The 19,245-nt window shown below is 49.4% G+C and overlaps 1 protein-coding gene across 2 annotated transcripts; it reads right to left on the reverse strand.

Annotated features, from left to right (window-relative positions):
• Positions 1–198: 198 nt before the first annotated feature.
• On the reverse strand, positions 199–17,967 carry vps51 (VPS51 subunit of GARP complex). 2 transcript variants are annotated; one of them, XM_067975713.1, is made up of 10 exons: positions 17,775–17,967; positions 13,039–13,168; positions 12,696–12,842; positions 11,834–12,053; positions 9,484–10,264; positions 7,716–7,928; positions 5,278–5,496; positions 3,846–3,967; positions 3,127–3,214; positions 199–1,072 (listed from the first exon to the last, which is right to left on the reverse strand). In XM_067975713.1, the coding sequence occupies exons 1-10, from the start codon at positions 17,958–17,960 to the stop codon at positions 812–814; spliced, it is 2,367 nt and encodes a 788-aa protein (XP_067831814.1). In that variant the 5' UTR covers positions 17,961–17,967; the 3' UTR covers positions 199–811. The 2 variants fall into 2 exon arrangements, with proteins under 2 accessions (XP_067831814.1, XP_067831815.1); XM_067975714.1 differs by lacking the exon at positions 17,775–17,967 and having other exon boundaries at positions 12,696–12,885; positions 13,039–13,156.
• Between the last annotated feature and the right edge of the window lie 1,278 nt (positions 17,968–19,245).

A 19,245-nucleotide genomic window follows, 5' to 3' on the forward strand; every position in this document is an offset into this window, starting at 1 on the left:
GGATGTCCTGTGGCCCTGACTGGCTCAGGTATCCGATTACCAAGTCTGCCAGGGAAGGGTGGCTTGACTCTGACTTTCCATTGCCAGGCATATCAACTTGGAGCCTCTTGAACCCCAAAAGAGACCCAATTATCCCAAGGACGATAGATCTCGGATCATTATTCAGCCCTTCAGTTAAAAAATATCCACAATAAACAGTTTGAAATGCTTAGGTTTTATTTAGAATTACTCAGCAAATTGTGTCTGCTTTTTGTTTTGAGAATATATATATATATACACACACATAGAAATTTAACAACACGCACAATCCAAAATCGTATTTACAAGGTGCTGGAGTCACAATAAGTTACAACAAAGCTCTCGGCACACGTTCAAAATATATATTCAGGCTCCCGAGGCCACGGAGGGCAAAGACTGGGCAGTATGTAACTGGAACGAGACGCACAAGAGTTGAGGTGGGACGGACAAGGTGAGAAGGCTGGTTACTGGCTCGGGAACGAAAGCAGGGCACTGTCAAATAGAAATGTGGGTCTCAATATTCCTGGACACCCCTTCCCCTTTACAGCACAAAACATTATCACCCAGCATCCGCTGTGGGGAGTAAAGCAGGTGAGCACTGAATGGACCAAAACCGTGACCAAATCTTTGGACTCTACCGTTTTTTTGGTGCAACTCTAAACGCCTTCCCCTGAGCCCCAAAAAGACAACTTCACATTAATACCTGCAGTGACCGATTTAAGCAAGTCCATCACTCCAGGTGCCAGGAAGGTGTGACTCCCCCTCCCCCTGCCCCCCCCCCCCCCGCCACAGGTTAACCTCTCTCACATATGACCTCGATGACACTCTGCTCCATGGTGACGGGGTCCAGGCAGCGGTGGGCGGTGCTGCCGACAATCTCATCCAGCAGGAAGTGGACGAGGTTTTCGTCGGAGACGAAACGCCAGAGGTAGAGCTGCAGGTACTGGCAGTCGACCTGGATCTGCTGCAGCCCGTAGCGGCCGAACGACCTGAGCCGGACGCACTCCAGGAACGTCTTCAGGCTGATCTTAATGATTCCCGTCAGGACGGAGACCTGCAAAAATGGGGAGGAAAGAGAAACTGGTTTAATAAGAAACTGTCTCCGGGATTGTACTAACAACTTGCATTTATATAGCGTCCTTAACGTAGTGAAACGTCCCAAGGCGCTTCACAGGAGCGTCATCAAACAAAATATGACAATGAGCCATGTAAGGAGATCTTAGAACAGGTGACCAAAAGCTTGGTCAAAGAAGTAGGTTTTAAGGAGCGTCTTAAAGGAGGAGAGAGAGGCGGAGAGGTTTAGGGAGGGAATTCCAGAGCTTAGGGCCTCAGCAGTTGAAGGCACGGCCGCCAATGGTGGGCTGAGGAAATCGGGGATGCGCAAGAGGCCAGAATTGGAGGAGCGCAGGGATCTCGGAGGGTTGTAGGGCTGGAGGAAATAGGGAGGGGAGCGAGGCTGTGGGTGGATTTGAAAATAAGGATGAGAATTTTAAAATCGAGGCGTTGCCGGACTGGGAGCCAATGTAGGTCAGCGAGCACAGGGGGGGGGAATTGGGTGAACGGGACTTGGTGCGAGTTAAGATACGGGGCAGCAGAGTTTTGGATGAGCTCAAGTTTACGGAGGGTGGAAGGTGGGAGACCGGCCAAGAGAGCATTGGAATAGTCGAATCTGGAGGCAACAAAGGCATGGATGAGGGTTTGAGCAACAGATGAGCTGAGGCAGGGGTGGAGACAGGCGATATTATGGAGGTGGAAGTAGGCAGTCTTGGTGATGGAGCGGATATGGGGTCGGAAGCTCAGCTCAGGGTCAAATAGAACGCCAAGGTTGCCATCGGTCTGGTTCAGCCTCAGACAGTGGCCGGGGAGGGGGATGGAGTCGGTGGCTGGGGAACGCAACAGTCAACGATTACAGGCGACGTGACCAACAGCTTCAGTGAGTGAAGACCAGCTCCCTCTCTCCACCCCCTTGCGGCTCTAAGCCACACAGGCCCAAAAGGTCCCAGGTTCTATCTGATCATAGCTGGGACGGTACAACAAGTCTCAGCATCTCTACACTAAGGGAGGAGAAAAATCAGCTGCAGATCATAGTCCGGGTGGAAAGCACCAGTGGGCGAGGAAGACATCGGGCTCAGCGGCCATGATGGAACAGACTGCCGATACCCTGGGTTAACATGTGAAGATTGGCTGAATGTCTTCCTAACTTAATAACAAAAAAAATCAAAGTATTTTATCACTAAGCACCAATGACTACATTTTAAACATTGTTGAGAAACTCAGGGAAGAACGTGCAGGGGACGGTGCGACGAGTCTTGATTTCGACGCAGGGAGGGAGGAAGATTTGAAGCTTAGGAGCATTGAGAGAAAAGTTCAGAAGAGCACTGACCATAGTAGGATCGAGTGTTAACAGAGAGAGGTTGGAGGTTTAAAGCGGGAGGGGAACTACTCATCAGACGACGAGCGTTTTCTTGTACGCAGTCCAGGAGTGCGAGAGAGGGGCTGGGGGAGCCTCTCCAGAGAACGCACAGACTTGGGATTTACAAAGTTAGATGTTGTGAAGGAAAAAGAAGAGAGGAGACAGTACAAAGTCCAGGAGAGGTCTGGGAGTTCTCAGTAGTGGAAGTGGAGGGGCTTGAAGACCGAGATTAACCCACCGGGATGTCAGCAGAGGCCGTCGCGGGTTGGGGTGATGGCTTATGTGGGGCTTTGTGTGGGCTACGATACGGGCTGCAGCGTTCTGGATGAGTTGGAGTTTCCGGTGGGATGGTGGAGGGGGCAGAGCATTGCAGATATTAAGCCTCGAGGCGGCTAAGGCAGGGCTGAGGTCTTCGACGTCGGTGAGGGTGAGCAAGTGACAGACATGGGAAACGTTCCAGAGGCGGAAGGAGCTCGATGGGGGCGGACGTGGGGCTCAGCTCAGGGTCAAAGAGGACATCAAGGCTGCGCAACCACAGGTTCGGACAGAGCGAGCAGCCGGGGAGTTAAGTGTTCGCGCTTCTGGACATCACGGCACTGAGCGCCAAGAAATAGAAGAGGCAGACGAAGGGATAATAATAAAATACACACGAAGAATGTATGTTTGAATGGAGGAGTGGAGGTCGCACTGCTCACCTTATTGAACTCGACGGGGCTGAAGATGTCTATCCTCTCGGAGAATAGCTTCTGAATGTTACTGAGGAGGTTGGTGTCCATCGGAGCACTGCAGTGTCAAAGATGCAAAGAGTTAATACAAACGGGGCAAGCTCAGGGAAAATCTGAGTCATTATCGTGATCACTCTGGGCAAGGTTGGGCAGCCAGTATTACAGGCTCTAAGTTGTGCAATAGGATGGTCCCCCAGTATCTGTCACAACGGAGTAGATTAGTGGGCAGAGAAACAGGAGGAGGCCATTCAGCCCCTCGAGACTGTTCCGCCATTCAATCAGGTCATGGCCGACCTGTACCTCAACTTCATTTACAACTGGAGCAATCAAGAGTCTCATTTGATATGGGAACGAAGACACAAACAATACAAATAGCAGAGGCGTTGTGCACCTAGCACACACCATCTCCCATCACGCAGTCCGCCTGGCTTTCTGCCCATTAAAATGAGGTGAGCGATTGTCTGCACTCCCAACGTGCAACACTCTGCACCGGGAGCGAAAGATTTACCTGATCGGGGGAACGTTATTCAGCTAGCAATGGAGACAAAATACAAGCGAGGAATGAAGCCATGCGATGAGGCGAGGTCGCAGACAAGGGTTTGTCCTGCGTAAATTCTGGGGGAGCGACATGGAGCTTGTTACCACAATGATATATATCTCTTCCCTCCCCGCCAGTCCCTCACAGTTACCTGGGGGTGTAGCTTGGGGCGTAACGTGTCTGCTGACGTGAGCTGCTGTACACTGAGAAGGTCCTCTTGCTCGAGTCGCTGCTGTGTGCCTTCCTCACACCTTCTTCATACAGCAGACCAACCTATGCAGGACAGAGGCAAAGGAGCATCAACAAAGGCATCATTTTGGCCCAAACACTTCATTTTCCCCCCTCGCCTCTATAAACACCCAGGCACGGCCAAGCCTTGAATACAGCCCCGTATCTGGGGATGCTGATCAAACCGCTCTCGTGCCCTATTTGTCGGTCCTGCTCACACTTCTATCCTGTAGTTGCCTTCCCCCTCCCGAAGGAACAGACTCCTGGTAGGATATGGTGCCTCCAGCCTCCTCTGGTACCTCACTCAAGTACCCACGATTCATATACAACCCGTGACAATTGAGTGCTTTTAGGCAGATTGCACATGGGGCGAGAGGGTACCACAGCCGAGTCCAATTCTTTTCTGACCTGATGTCTGCACATTTCCAGTTGGGGTTCACCTGGCAGTGATCCCTGGCTGATTCTCCCCTCTCTCCAACCCAGGGGTCACTGGGCAGTGATCAGGAGCACGAACCCTGGCTGATTCCTCTCCCTAACCCAGGGGTCACTGGTCAGTGATCAGGAGCAGGAACCCTGGCTGATTCCTCTCCCTAACCCAGGAGTCACCGGTCAGTGATCAGGAGCAGGAACCCTGGCTGATTCCTCTCCCTAACCCAGGGGTCACTGGTCAGTGATCAGGAGCAGGAACCCTGGCTGATTTTACCCTCCCTGATTCAGGGAATAGGGAGCAAATGCGTCATCCCTACCAATGCTCCAGCTCAAATGAGCTAACTCAGCACTGATAAGGAATGGAATCTGGGTCCCACCTGGCCCATAAAGCTCAGCCAAACCATTGGGAGAACCTTTCATCCAATCTCTTTCTGTTTCGAAGTTTCTTCCCTCCTCTCCTGAAGACTTGCTGGGGTACAAATCCTTGGGGGGCAGTCACCTAGTGATGGCCACTGCTCATCTGTGAGCCTAGACAGAGCTATTTGACCGTGATAGTCTGAGCCCAATCATATCTTCACCAGATATTTGCATGTATGCACTTTCTAGCCGCAGTTACTGACGACCAATTAGGAGCACACAAACTCTAACTGTTCAAGTAAACAGGGGCCAAGATCAATCAGAGTTTAATTGTTTGCATAATGCTTGTAATTTCAAGGCTCCAGGTCAGAAGCACCCAGCATTTAATGACTGGTTTTCTTTCTCTTTTTTTAAATTATGACTGTAATAAAGTGTGATAGACAAAACACACAATATAGAAATTCACTTCACAGCAGTTTAAATTTACATCCCCACCAACCCTGGGGTCAGTCTCTTCTCCCTCAGTCCATCGCTCACTCTACAAGCGGTCGTACTGTGCGCTTCCTCACCTGCACGTCAATGGAGGTTATGTCCTCCACCACCCTCTTCATCACAGCGCGCACGTTGCGTGGTTCGATGGTATTAATCCAGTCCCGCGTCTCCACACTTTTCCGCAGCATCTGAGACACGTTCAGACCCTGAACCTTCACGTAGTGATTCAGGAGCTTCTGGGCAGCCTCTCGGGCATCAGCGCACAGAACGGTCACCAACGTCACTGGCGAATGGTCCTGGAGAAAAAGAGAAGCGGAGAAGCATAAGACAATGGACTTCCATCAGCACTGCACAGACTATAACCACAGAATGTCCGGGCAATTAGTGTATTCTCTGAATCTTTAATGTGATCTTGGTGATCATCGAGGTGAAGGATGGAATGCACCGAGTGTCAGCATCAAACACTTGGGGTTAGATACAGAGTAAAGCTCCCTCTACACTGTCCCATCAAACACTCCCAGGGCAGGTACAGGGTTAGATACAGAGTAAAGCTCCCTCTACACTGTCCCATCAAACACTCCCAGGGCAGGTACAGGGTTAGATACAGAGTAAAGCTCCCTCCACGCTGTCCCATCAAACACTCCCAGGGCAGGTACAGCACAGGTTAGATACAGAGTAAAGCTCCCTCTACATTGTCCCATCAAACACTCCCAGGGCAGGTACAGCACGGGTTAGATACAGAGTAAAGCTCTCTCCACGCTGTCCCATCAAACACTCCCAGGGCAGGTACAGCACGGGTTAGATACAGAGTAAAGCTCCCTCCACGCTGTCCATACAATGTGCTGAAGTCCTGACAGCACCCTCCCACTGATGTTTTTCCATTTCCTCTAACACCACTGTATCACTGTGAAATACACTGCACTGTATTATATTCAACGTTGCAATCTATCCCTGTTTCAATTTGTAATTTATTTATAATAATTAGCTTCTTGAAATAAAGATTTTATATAAAACTGCAATAATTAAAACAAATAGGTACAGTGGAGTGAAGCTTGTTTATTTCCACAGTAAAGGTGGAAATGTCAATTCTGTCTCATTGAGAAAAGGCAGCAGATTTAACCAATCACCTCTCACTGGACTCTGGCTGGAATACGGTTTCCCGGTCACCATCAGCTCTTGAATTACTTCACACAAGCGATCATTCTTCCTGTGCCAGGGAGTGTCGGCAGGGTGAGAGGCATTACAGCCATTCCTGCCCTCGTCCGGCATACTTTCTAGGAGACACTGGGTAGCGATTAGGAACGGGAACCCTGGCTGACTTCCTCCCCCATTAGCCCAGAGGTGTGCAGGGCGGTTTTAGCAGCCCCAGCGCTAACTCAGGCGCAGAGTGGGGATGGGGCATGTCCAGTGGAACTGTGCCTAAATGAAACTGGAATTCTCAAAGCCCTGAAATTTCCTCTGCGTGATAAGGATACTTGTGCACTGATTTTACCAGGGTTGGAAACATAGTCTTACAGGCAACGGTCCAGAGCGATCAAGCACAAATAATCCTGATTTAAGTTTTCAAACCTCCACTGATGTATCATTTATTAAATTCGGGTCCTCCCGTCGCAGTATCTAAGGGCACCTTTGAATGACAAGGTTTTCCCCTCCACTCCTTCACCTGCAGCCCGTTCCAAGTATTTATTACTCTGTATGAAGGAGGGATTGCTGCTGTCAATAAAGCAAATAGGTACAGTAGAGTGAGGCCAACGTGACGCCGGGTGTCAGTCGTGGCTCAGTCGGCAGCTCTCTCGCCCGAGTCAGAAGGTCGTGGGTTCGAGTCCCGCACCAGAGACTTGAGCACATAATCCAGGCCGACACTCCCAGTAACAGTACCGAGGGAGTACTGCACTGTCGGAGGTGCTGTCTTTACGACGAGACGTTAAACTGAGGTCTGCCCTCTCAGGTGGACGTAAAAGATCCCAAGGCACTACTCCGAAGAAGAGCAGGGGAGCTCTCCCCAGTGTCCTGGGCCAATATTTATCCCTCAACCAACAGCATAAAAACAGATTATCTAGTCACTTTCACGCTGCTGTTTGTGGGATCTTGCTGTGCGCAAATTGGCTGCTGCGTTTCCGACATTACAACAGTGACTACACTTCAAAAGTACTTAATTGGCTGTAAAGCACTTTGGCACGTCCTGAGGTCGTAAAAGGCCGGATATAAATGCAAGTCTTTCTTTTTCTTTTATGAAGATATGTCCCATTCTGCTGAATTGTCACCCTGGATTAAGCCGGATCTGCGCTACACGTTGACGATACATTTACCCATTCAGCTGGTTGGGCGGCCCCTTTGCTACAATACTTCAATTTTCCTTTCCGACATCCAATACTGACATTATGCCCCTCTTCTGCCACCCCCCCCACCCCCACCACACGCTCATTGAAAGACGCGCCTCTGATGCACACGGGCTGCTGTGTACGGTGCGTGGTTCAACCTGTTGTTGGGGCTCAAGGCGTGAAGGGTCACTCACCTGCCCCAGGAACTGTTCGTCTGTCAGGGTCAGAATGTAGCTGATAGTGGACGTCTCGTAGTCCAGGCAGAGCCGGGACAGCAGCAGGAGCAACCCCGGGGGCGTGGCGCCTTTCTCGCCCGCCGTCTCGCAGAACTGGCGCGCCGTGTGGCAGATGTACTTGATGAAGTTGACGATGAGCCCCTCGCGGACGCCCTGGCTGCAGAACTCACCCTGTAGGAGGGACACAGAGCCGTCAACACTAAGTAAGGGTTGTAGAGATCGCCCCCGCCCGCTCCTACCCTAAAGGTGCTGCCACTTGCTGTGTGTGGCTCTGTGGGTGCCCGCCCCCTCGCCAAAGCAGCTGTCCTCCGTGAGAGCCCCCCCGCCGGTGAGTGCCAACCGGCTATTCGACCAAGGTGGCGGGCAATCAGTCTTCACCCGACATCCACACCCACAAGTGTCAGCCGTGGCTCAGTGGGTAGCACTCTCTCGCCTGAGTCAGAAGGTTGTGGGTTCGAGGCCCACTCCAGAGACTTGAGCACATAATCCAGGCTGACGCACCCAGTGCCAGTACTGAGGGAGTGCTGCACTGTCAGTAGATGCCGTCTTTCAGATGAGATATTAAACCGAGGCCCCGTCTGCCCTCTCGGGTGGATGTAAAAGATCCCATGGCCACTATTTCAAAGAAGAGCAGGGGAGTTCTCCCCGGTATCCTGGGCCAATATTTATCCCTCAACCAACATCACTAGAATAGATTATCTGGTCATTATCACATTACTGTTTGTGGGATCTTGCTGTGCGTGAATGGGCTGCTGCGATTCCTACATTACAACAGTGGCTACACTTCAAAAGTACTTCATTGGCCATAAAGCGCTTTGGGACATCCCGAGATCGTGTGAGGTGCGATATAAATTTTTTTTTTCTGTTTTCAGCAGGATTCACTGGATAGCCGTCGGGAACCCTGGATAACCTTTCCCCTCCCTAACCCGGAGGTTCCGAGTCAACTACAGCACTGCCGCTCTGGCTGAGCACGGTGGTTATGTTACTGGACTAGTAATCCAGAGAAAGCGAGTTCAAATCCCATCGTGGCGGTTTGAGAATTTGAATTCAGTTAAAAGAAAACGTTTCAGGAAATGAAAAGCTGGTATCAATAAAAGTGACCAGGAAACTGTAGGACTTCAGGGACCTTCCTTACCCGGTCTGGGCCTATACGTGACTCCAGTCCCACACCAACGTGGTTGACTCTTAAATACCCTCTGAAGCGGCCTAAGCAAGCAGGCCTGTTGTGTAGCCACCTTCTCGGAGCAAGTGGGGATGGGCAATAATTGCGGGCCTAGTCATGAAATGAGAATGAAAACAAACTGATTGGCTAAGTCAGCACCGACTTTCACGACCGCAGGACGTCCTGAAGCGCTTTACAGCCAATGAAGTACTTTTCAAGTGTAGTCACTGTGTTGTAATATATGAAACATGGCAGCTAATTTGCGCACAGCAAGATCCCACAAAAAGCAATGTGATAATGACCAGATAATCTGTTTCAGTGATGTTGGTTGAGGGATAAATATCGGCCCAGGACACCGGGGAGAACTCCCTTGCTCTTCTTCCAATAGTGGCCGTGGGATCTTTTATGTCCACCTGAGAGGGGCAGATGGGGCCTCGGTTTGATGTCTCCATCTGAAAGACGGCACCTCCGTAGTCGGTATGGTTCAGTACCACACCAGGCCACACATCTGCACTGGATCGTGGGGGAGATACGGAACCCAGATGTGGAGGGGTGTTTGGTCACCTTGAAGTAGGGCTTGTTGGAGAAGGTGATGTCCTTGGCGGTGAAGAGATGGACGTAGGCCAGGACCGACTTGATCTGGTTGAGGATGGAGGCGGAGATGGTGCCCAGGAGCTCGGCCAGGTTGGCGTTGTCTTTGCCCAGCAGCCGGGGGGCGGCCAGCGACTGGCGCACATCGGTTAGGCAGTCGGTGTAGAAGCTCTGCAGCGCCTGCAGGTACTGGCGGATCCGCTCCTTGGCAGCCCTCACCACGATCTCCGTCCCCTCGGCAGAGACGTCGGAGGAGGGCAGGAGCTTGACGATGGCCTGCAGGCGACGGTGGAAGCGGTCCAGCCCCCGGACCAGCAGGGAGTTGTCTCCGATGCCCCTCTCCACTTGGATCCTCCTCTCCACCAGGGAGAAGTAGCGGCCCATCAGCTGGTTGACGAACCACACCAGCTTGGCGCTGGCCATCTGCGAGACGTCCTTGTTGCCCAGCGCACCCGCCGGGGGACGGTTGACGAACAGATCCTGGTACGACGCGATCACCAAGCACATGTTGCCGATGAACCCGTTGCAGCCCTTGTCGGTGAACTCCAGGATATCCGAGAGCGGGGCAGGACCCTGCTCCGGCCCAGCCACGGCCCCCGGCTGCCCCAGCTCGCACTCCAGCGCCGACAGGTCTTCGGCCAGCCTGGACTGGGCGTGCGCCAGGAATTCGTCACACAGTTCCTCCGCTGGCTCTTCCAGCTGCAGCAAGAGCTCCACACACTCGGCCAGCTCCTTGGCACTCGAACCTCCGTCCCTGCACCAGGGGAGACAAACAGACTGACGTGTAACACACTGCGATTTCAACTCGGGATAAATCCTGCCTCCCACCCCACCACTCACCCCGCTCTAATCCTGGTCTCAATCGTAGTGACAAAGTCCATGAGCTCCTCGCATTTGTTGTTGGAGGTGAGGGCGGAGGGGGCAGGGGAAGCGGGGTTTAAGGAAACGATCCTGGAGAAGTAGGCGGTTTTGACAGGAGTGGCGAGCGAGGCCCGACAGCACTCGGTGTGGTCCAGCCAGATCTGGCGACGAATGGCTAATCCAGTGGTGCACCAGATACGCTCAAGTCTGCGTCCCTTGCACTTGAAGGAGCGGCGGTGCGGGATGTACCAGAGGGATCAACTGAGTTGGGAGGAAAATGAAGGTTTTGAAAGGGGGCAAGGGCAACAAAGGTAGAGGCGGAGGGGGGGGAGGGGGGAGGGGGGGGGAGGAGGGAGGGAGGAGGAGGGAGGGGGAGGGGGGAGGAGGGAGTGGGGAGGGAGGGAGGGAGGGGGGGAGGGAGGGGGGGAGGGAGGGAGGGGGGGAGGGGGGAGGGAGGGAGGGGGGGAGGGGGGAGGGAGGGAGGGGGGGAGGGGGAGGGAGGGGGGAGGGAGGGAGGGGGGATATCTCGGTGAGAAACGGGGTGGGGGTCGCTAGACAGCAAGGACTTTAAAGGAGGCGAAAGGCGAGTAGAACAAGGTGAGGTGCTGGAAAGAGAAGCTACCAGACTGTAGGGGAACAGATCACGGTGGGATTTGGTGATAAGGGTCACAACGCCACCATGGCGGTTTGGGCAGGGCAGGTGGTTGAAAATATAACCAAGTGGGGAAACTTCAGTAAGGGACAAGGTGTTACCACCTGTGAGCCTAGTTTCAGTCAAAGCCAGCATGTCAATGAAATCATCCACAATTAGGTCATGGATGGCAAGGGTCTTGTTGGTCACTGACCGGACATTCTGGAGGGAAATCCAGAGTGGGTTGGTAATTGTTGGTCCGCTGGCATAGTGCAAGGGGGGCAGTGATGGGTGGAGTGAGTGGGACGGGAAGGAGGTTGGTGCTGGGCTGGAAGGTGGCCGAGACAGGAGGAAGGGGGCAGTTGGGATTGCTGCACTCAAAGAGGGAGCGACAGATGCCTCGATGGGCCCTTTGGAGAATGCCAAGAGAGGCACCAAGGGGAGCTGTGGGCTTATTGGGGTTTCAAGTCTGGGGCGGCAGCAAGAGAGGACAGCAAGGCAGAGGAGCCAGTGGGGCTCAGAACTGGGGAGGCAAAGAACCCGAGAAATGAAAGGTAGCGTGACTGGGCAACAAGAAGGGGAGGAGGCAGGAGAGAAGGGCCTGGGAGAGACCAAGAGGAGAAAAAAAGGTAGACAGAAGTAACGGGCTCAGGTCCGGAGCGGCAGCCAAAACACGCATGTGAATGGACACGGGGAATTCGGGTTACAAAGGGATGGCAGAGATTAGACGAGACATGTCCTGGTCGTAAAGAGGCCAGACAAGAGATGGTGTGAAAGAGTCCACGGGGTTGGTGGGGGGAGTACAAGGCCCTGTGATGACAGCAGTGATACCTGAACTTCTCCCTGAGTTTCTGTGCGAGATCAGACATGATTTTCTGGCAGTCGTTCTGAATGCCATGGAAAGATGGCATGTGCTGGTACTGATGCAGAACTGAGCGCGCTTTGCTGTAATATCGCACCGTCTGCCCGTAGGCCTCCAGGTCGATGCACTTATTCAGCCGGGCGGGGAGCTCAAACAGGAACTGGAGTTTTCTCAGCAACGTATGCACACCTGAAACAGCAAAGTACAGTCGGTAAGAACGCAGGCTAATTCAGTCGCCCAGAGATCCCAGCAGAGGACCACACTCAAAGGAATTGCTGCGACAGGATTGCAGATCTGCATTCCCTTGGAATAGAGCTCCCGACTGGGAGCGGGAGGTCGCTGAATTTAGCCTAGTGCAGTATATGCACAGATCAGGGTACGGTAATGTAGTGCTTCTGGTACTAGCAACCCAGAGGTCGAGAGTTCAAATCCCACCATGGCAGCTGAATTCAATAAAACTCATCATTTGGAGACTGGCACCAAACAAAAATAAAAGACAATAAAAATCCAACTGCTTCACTGGTCTCTATGTGGTTAATGCCCTCTGAAGATGCCTGGCCACTAATAAATGTAGCCTTGTGGATGTCACGCACACAAAGAAAAGATTGAAACACACCCAGAGACAGACAGAATGCACACTCTGTGACAGACACTCAGTGTAACTAAAATACACAGTGAAAAGGGGGATGACACAGGGCTCAGGGTTAGCATTACGACACGCCAGTTAGAAATGACAAAAACCACAGAACCAGGAGTCGTTCTGCTGCGAAGGACTGGCAAGTTAAACGCTGTTCTTTATTAAACAAGAGCCAGCCAGCCGTGACTGTGCACCTGAGAGTTTGGTGATCTGCTGGTGCTGATCCTGCAGGGTGTTACTGATCCGGACACTGAACTCGGTGATGGCTGCCATGTTGGTTGCCAAACAATCCATTTCATCCTCCATCTTCTTGAAGTCATTCTTCATCTTTCTGATAGTGTCTGAAAAGACAACACTGAAGCGTCGATAATTCAACAGAGAAAACTGGTGAGAAAAGGACAAAAACAGCAGTTCTACAAATGGAGTCATTTCTCTCACTGACTTCAATAAGTTAGTGGATGCCCACTCTCCAAACACCCTCCTGATCATTAGGCTTACCCTCCCTTTGTAGCTGAGTCCCTCTGACATTTCCCCTACCTGTGGCTGATATAAACTTGTTGTAGTTTTCATAGACCAGCGTCTGCATGTCGCTATCGAGCGCCCGGATGTGCTTCACCATCTCATGCTCGCTGTCCATCAGCTCTGCCAGTCTGCATTCTTTCCTTAACTGTGACAAGAGAAAGGGATGGCAAATTCATTAGTTATGCACAGTTGTCTCCCCTCTCAGGAGGAGAGCATCGGCTCTTGCTGGGCTACGGGTTCCACAAGTGCCAACTGAAGCAGCCATTCTTCCGTGCGGGCTATTCGACTGCAGAGGACCTCACAGCCAAGCCTGATCCTGTCCTCGCCCGAGTTCCACCAGGATGCCGATTAACCAGGGTAACCCTGGTTGATTTCCCTCCCTCGCCCTTCCTCACACGGGCACTCGTAATGGTTCTATGCTTACCACCAACCGGCTGAGATCAGTAAACTCAGCACAGGCTGGTGATCGATCCTGGTGCCCTCCTGGTCTGTGTGGCTCAACTCCACACTGGGTGCTGCACATAACCACAGGATCGTCAGAACACATAGCAGGTTCATTTAACATCAACTAGCAGCTCAAAATGAAAAGAATTCATCGGGTTTCCTCTCTTTTGACCTCTGAAAGGGTTTACTGCTCCCTTTGTTGTCTAGAAGTCAGACTGCAAACCAGCCACAAGCCCCATTGCTGCTGCTGTCATTGTGTTCCTCAGATTCCTCTCTCACGCTCACCTATGTTTTTGCCTCCTCCCTCTTCCTGTGTTACATACCCCCTTCTCTCCAGTGTATTTCTGCTACCATCTCTCCCCTAGTGTTTCTACTCCCTTTCCCTGTATATTTTTACTCCCTTTCCCTGTATATTTTTACTCCCTTTCCCTGTATGTTTTTACTCCCTTTCCCTGTATGTTTTACTCCCTTTCCCTGTATATTTTACCTCCATTTCCCTGTATGTTTTAACCCCTTTTCCCTGTATGTTTTACTCCCTTTCCCTGTATATTTTTACTCCCTTTCCCTGTATATTTTTACTCCCTTTCCCTGTATATTTTAACCCTCTTTCCCTGTATGTTTTACTCCCTTTCCCTGTATATTTTACCTCCATTTCCCTGTATGTTTTTACCCCCTTTCCCTGTATGTTTTCATCCCTCTTCCTGTATGTTTTCACTCCCTTTCCCTGTATGTTTTACTCCCTTTCCCTGTATGTTTTACCCCCTTTCCCTGTATGTTTTTACTCCCTCTCCCCGTATGTTTTAACCCCCTTTCCCTGTATGTTTTAACCTCCTCTCCCTGTATGTTTTTACTCCCTCTCCCTGTATGTTTTTACTCCCTTTCCCTGTATGTTTTAACCCCCTTTCCCTGTATATTTTACTCCCTTTCCCTGTATATTTTACTCCCTTTCCCTGTATGTTTTAACCCCTTTTCCCTGTATGTTTTACTCCCTTTCCCTGTATATTTTTACTCCCTTTCCCTGTATATTTTTACTCCCTTTCCCTGTATATTTTAACCCTCTTTCCCTGTATGTTTTACTCCCTTTCCCTGTATATTTTACCTCCATTTCCCTGTATGTTTTTACCCCCTTTCCCTGTATGTTTTCATCCCTCTTCCTGTATGTTTTCACTCCCTTTCCCTGTATGTTTTTACTCACTTTCCCTGTATGTTTTAACCTCCTCTCCCTGTATGTTTTTACTCCCTCTCCCCGTATGTTTTTACTCCCTCTCCCTGTATGTTTTTACTCCCTTTCCCTGTATATTTTACCCCCTTTCCCTGTATTTTTTAACTCCCTTTCCCCGTATGTTTTTACCCCTTTCCCTGTATGTTTTTACCACCTTTCCCTGTATGTTTTCATCCCTCTCCCTGTATGTTTTTACTCCCTCTCCCCGTATGTTTTTACTCCCTCTCCCTGTATGTTTTTACTCCCTCTCCCTGTATGTTTTAACCTCCTCTCCCTGTATGTTTTTACTCCCTCTCCCTGTATGTTTTTACTCCCTCTCCCCGTATGTTTTTACTCCCTCTCCCTGTATGTTTTTACTCCCTCTCCCCGTATGTTTTTACTCCCTCTCCCTGTATGTTTTAACCTCCTCTCCCTGTATGTTTTTACTCCCTCTCCCTGTATGTTTTTACTCCCTTTCCCTGTATGTTTTACTCCCTTTCCCTGTATGTTTTCACCCCCTTTCCCTGTATATTTTACTCCCTTTCCCTGTATGTTTAACCTCCTCTCCCTGTATGTTTTTACCCCCTTTCCCTGTCTGTTTTACCCTTTCCCTGTATATTTTACCCCCTTTCCCTGTATATTTTACCCCCTTTCCCTGTATATTTTACCCCCTTTCCCTGTATTTTTTTACTCCCTTTCCCCGTATGTTTTTACTCCTTTCCCTGTCTGTTTTACCCCCTTTCCCTGTATATTTTACCCCCATTTCCCTGTATGTTTTTACTCCCTTTCCCTGTATGTTTTTACCACCTTTCCCTGTATGTTTTCATCCCTCTCCCCATATGTTTTTACTCCCTCTCCCCGTATGTTTTTACTCCCTCTCCCCGTATGTTTTTACTCCCTCTCCCTGTATGTTTTTACTCACTTTCCCTGTATGTTTTAACCTCCTCTCCCTGTATGTTTTTACTCCCTCTCCCTGTATGTTTTTACTCCCTCTCCCTGTATGTTTTTACTCCCTCTCCCTGTATGTTTTAACCCCCTTTCCCTGTATGTTTTCACTCCCTTTCCCTGTATGTTTTCACTCCCTTTCCCTGTATGTTTTAACCCCCTTTCCCTGTATGTTTTACCCCCTTTCCCTGTATGTTTTTACTCCCTTTCCCTGTATGTTTTTACTCCCTTTCCCTGTATGTTTTTACTCCCTCTCCCCGTATGTTTTTACTCCCTCTCCCCGTATGTTTTTACTCCCTCTCCCCGTATGTTTTTACTCACTTTCCCTGTATGTTTTAACCTCCTCTCCCTGTATGTTTTTACTCCCTCTCCCTGTATGTTTTTACTCCCTTTCCCTGTATGTTTTTACCCCCTTTCCCTGTCTGTTTTACCCCCTTTCCCTGTATATTTTACCCCCTTTCCCTGTATTTTTAACTCCCTTTCCCCGTATGTTTTTACCCCTTTCCCTGTCTGTTTTACCCCCTTTCCCTGTATATTTTACCCCCATTTCCCTGTATGTTTTTACTCCCTTTCCCTGTATGTTTTTACTCCCTTTCCCTGTATGTTTTTACCACCTTTCCCTGTATGTTTTCATCCCTCTCCCTGTATGTTTTTACTCCCTCTCCCCGTATGTTTTTACTCCCTCTCCCTGTATGTTTTTACTCCCTCTCCCCGTATGTTTTTACTCCCTCTCCCTGTATGTTTTAACCTCCTCTCCCTGTATGTTTTTACTCCCTCTCCCTGTATGTTTTTACTCCCTTTCCCTGTATGTTTTACTCCCTTTCCCTGTATATTTTACTCCCTTTCCCTGTATATTTTACTCCCTTTCCCTGTATGTTTAACCTCCTCTCCCTGTATGTTTTTACCCCCTTTCCCTGTCTGTTTTACCCTTTCCCTGTATATTTTACCCCCTTTCCCTGTATATTTTACCCCCTTTCCCTGTATATTTTACCCCCTTTCCCTGTATTTTTTTACTCCCTTTCCCCGTATGTTTTTACTCCTTTCCCTGTCTGTTTTACCCCCTTTCCCTGTATATTTTACCCCCATTTCCCTGTATGTTTTTACTCCCTTTCCCTGTATGTTTTTACCACCTTTCCCTGTATGTTTTCATCCCTCTCCCCATATGTTTTTACTCCCTCTCCCCGTATGTTTTTACTCCCTCTCCCCGTATGTTTTTACTCACTTTCCCTGTATGTTTTAACCTCCTCTCCCTGTATGTTTTTACTCCCTCTCCCTGTATGTTTTTACTCCCTCTCCCTGTATGTTTTTACTCCCTCTCCCTGTATGTTTTAACCCCCTTTCCCTGTATGTTTTCACTCCCTTTCCCTGTATGTTTTCACTCCCTTTCCCTGTATGTTTTAACCCCCTTTCCCTGTATGTTTTACTCCCTTTCCCTGTATGTTTTTACTCCCTTTCCCTGTATATTTTACTCCCTTTCCCTGTATGTTTTTACTCCCTTTCCCTGTATGTTTTTATTCCCGTTCCCTGTATGTTTTTATTCCCGTTCCCTGTATGTTTTTAATCCCTCTCCCTGTATGTTTTTACCCCCTTTCCCTGTATGTTTTAACCTTCTCTCCCCGTATGTTTTTACTCCCTTTCCCTGTATGTTTTTACTCCCTCTCCCTGTATGTTTTTACTCCCTCTCCCTGTATGTTTTTACCCCCTTTCCCTGTATGTTTTAACCTTCTCTCCCCGTATGTTTTTACTCCCTTTCCCTGTATGTTTTTACTCCCTTTCCCTGTATGTTTTTACTCCCTCTCCCTGTATGTTTTTACTCCCTCTCCCTGTATGTTTTAACCTTCTCTCCCTGTATGTTTTTACCCCCTTTCCCTGTATGTTTTTACTCCCTCTCCATGTATGTTTTTACCCCCTTTCCCTGTATGTTTTTACTCCCTCTCCCTGTATGTTTTTACTCCCTCTCCCTGTATGTTTTTACTCCCTCTCCCTGTATGTTTTTACTCCCTCTCCATGTATGTTTTTACCCCCTTTCCCTGTATGTTTTTACTCCCTCTCCCTGTATGTTTTTACTCCCTCTCCCTGTATGTTTTAACCTTCTCTCCCTGTATGTTTTTACCCTCTTTCCCTATTGGCAAAGGGGGAGGGGCAGCCCAGCTCCTTTCACCTTATTTAAATAAAACTCCGGATCGAAATGCGCCCCGTCGATGTCAGCCGGGTCCAGCGGGTCCCTGAGGCTCAGCTCCCGGCCGCCGCTCTCACTCAGCCCGTAATAAAGCTTCAGCATCCCGTGAACCTTGCGCTTCTTCCCGGGGCCGGACTCAGTCTCCAGCTCGGGATCCGCGGCCGCCATCTTACCGCCGCACAATAAAGTTACATTGAAAGAGCCGGGCTGGAACAATAAAGTTTTGTTGAAGAGGCCTAGGTCTGTAGGCTTCTGCTTTCTTTAAATAAAGTATATTTTAAATATTATTCTGAGCACAACATGAGGTTAAAATAACCCAAAATAAAATAAATCAATGTAAACTCAAGGCACCAAAAAAATCTCTCCTATTTATCCCTGGACCATTGCCTCCTCCTCCTATGTCCCATTAGTGCCTCAAATTTTATTTTAAAATAAAGATGCATAAACTTGACTTAATATATTGGCTTATTATTTCTTTCGGAAACATCTCAAAGGACCTCATGCACTATGAATTAGTTTGAAATGCACTGTTGCTACGTTGGCAACAAGCACAACCACCATTTTACACACACAGCAAGACCACATTACCGTTAAATAGGTAGTTTTTATTATATTAGAAGCCTTAGCCTGGCTGTGGGCAAATATAAAAATGTCGTACAAAAGCTTTTCACCAGGATTTTTGAGCGGTCTTGAGTGGTTCACTTTATCGGTTTCTCATTAGTGGTTTTATAGCCACTTTCCTCCCTTTTGATTTGTATGTTCCCAACCTACTCAGTTCTGATTTGTCAACAGTTTGACTTTCGGTCAATGAAGAAAGCGTGACGCCTACATGACAGGAATTGCACATCCGCACAGGTACACCTTCCAGCGGTGGTCGCGGGAGAACGGTCAGAATCTCCGCTGATTTACTCCTCCTTTGCGTCCTTCATCAAACTGGCGAGCAAGGCATTTCACACACTTCAGTGAACCCCTTTTGACAAAAACCCAAGTCTCAATATATAAAACTGGGTAACAAGTGGGTGAGTGAGAGATACCGGTTAGTGTTCATTTCCCCTTTAAGGGATGTAGCTGGTCTAATTTTTTTTTGGCCGGCACATTTTGCCTACAGGGACACAGGGTTGAGTCACAATGCCATCTCATGCAATGGTTGTGTTGCTGTTGCGGCATTCCGTTGCTACGGAGACAATGATACATGAAGCAAGTCACAGTTTTGTCCTTCTCCAGCTTTGGTTCAACGCTTAAAAAGACCTCCTCGGCAGCTCTCCGCTGCCCTTGTGTGAGGGATCCCTTTCGCTAATGGATAATGCGGAGAAAGGCAGCATTCACTTACAAGACTTTGAACTGAAGCAATCTGACTCTAAACAAATAGACTGGAGTCAGAAATTTTGGTCCCTCCACATACAAAAAAAGAAGGGATTCATTGTCCTGTCATTCATATTCTTTTTTTTTCATT

This window comes from Heptranchias perlo, chromosome 43, assembly GCF_035084215.1.
Source record: "Heptranchias perlo isolate sHepPer1 chromosome 43, sHepPer1.hap1, whole genome shotgun sequence".
Classification (NCBI taxonomy): domain Eukaryota; kingdom Metazoa; phylum Chordata; class Chondrichthyes; order Hexanchiformes; family Hexanchidae; genus Heptranchias; species Heptranchias perlo.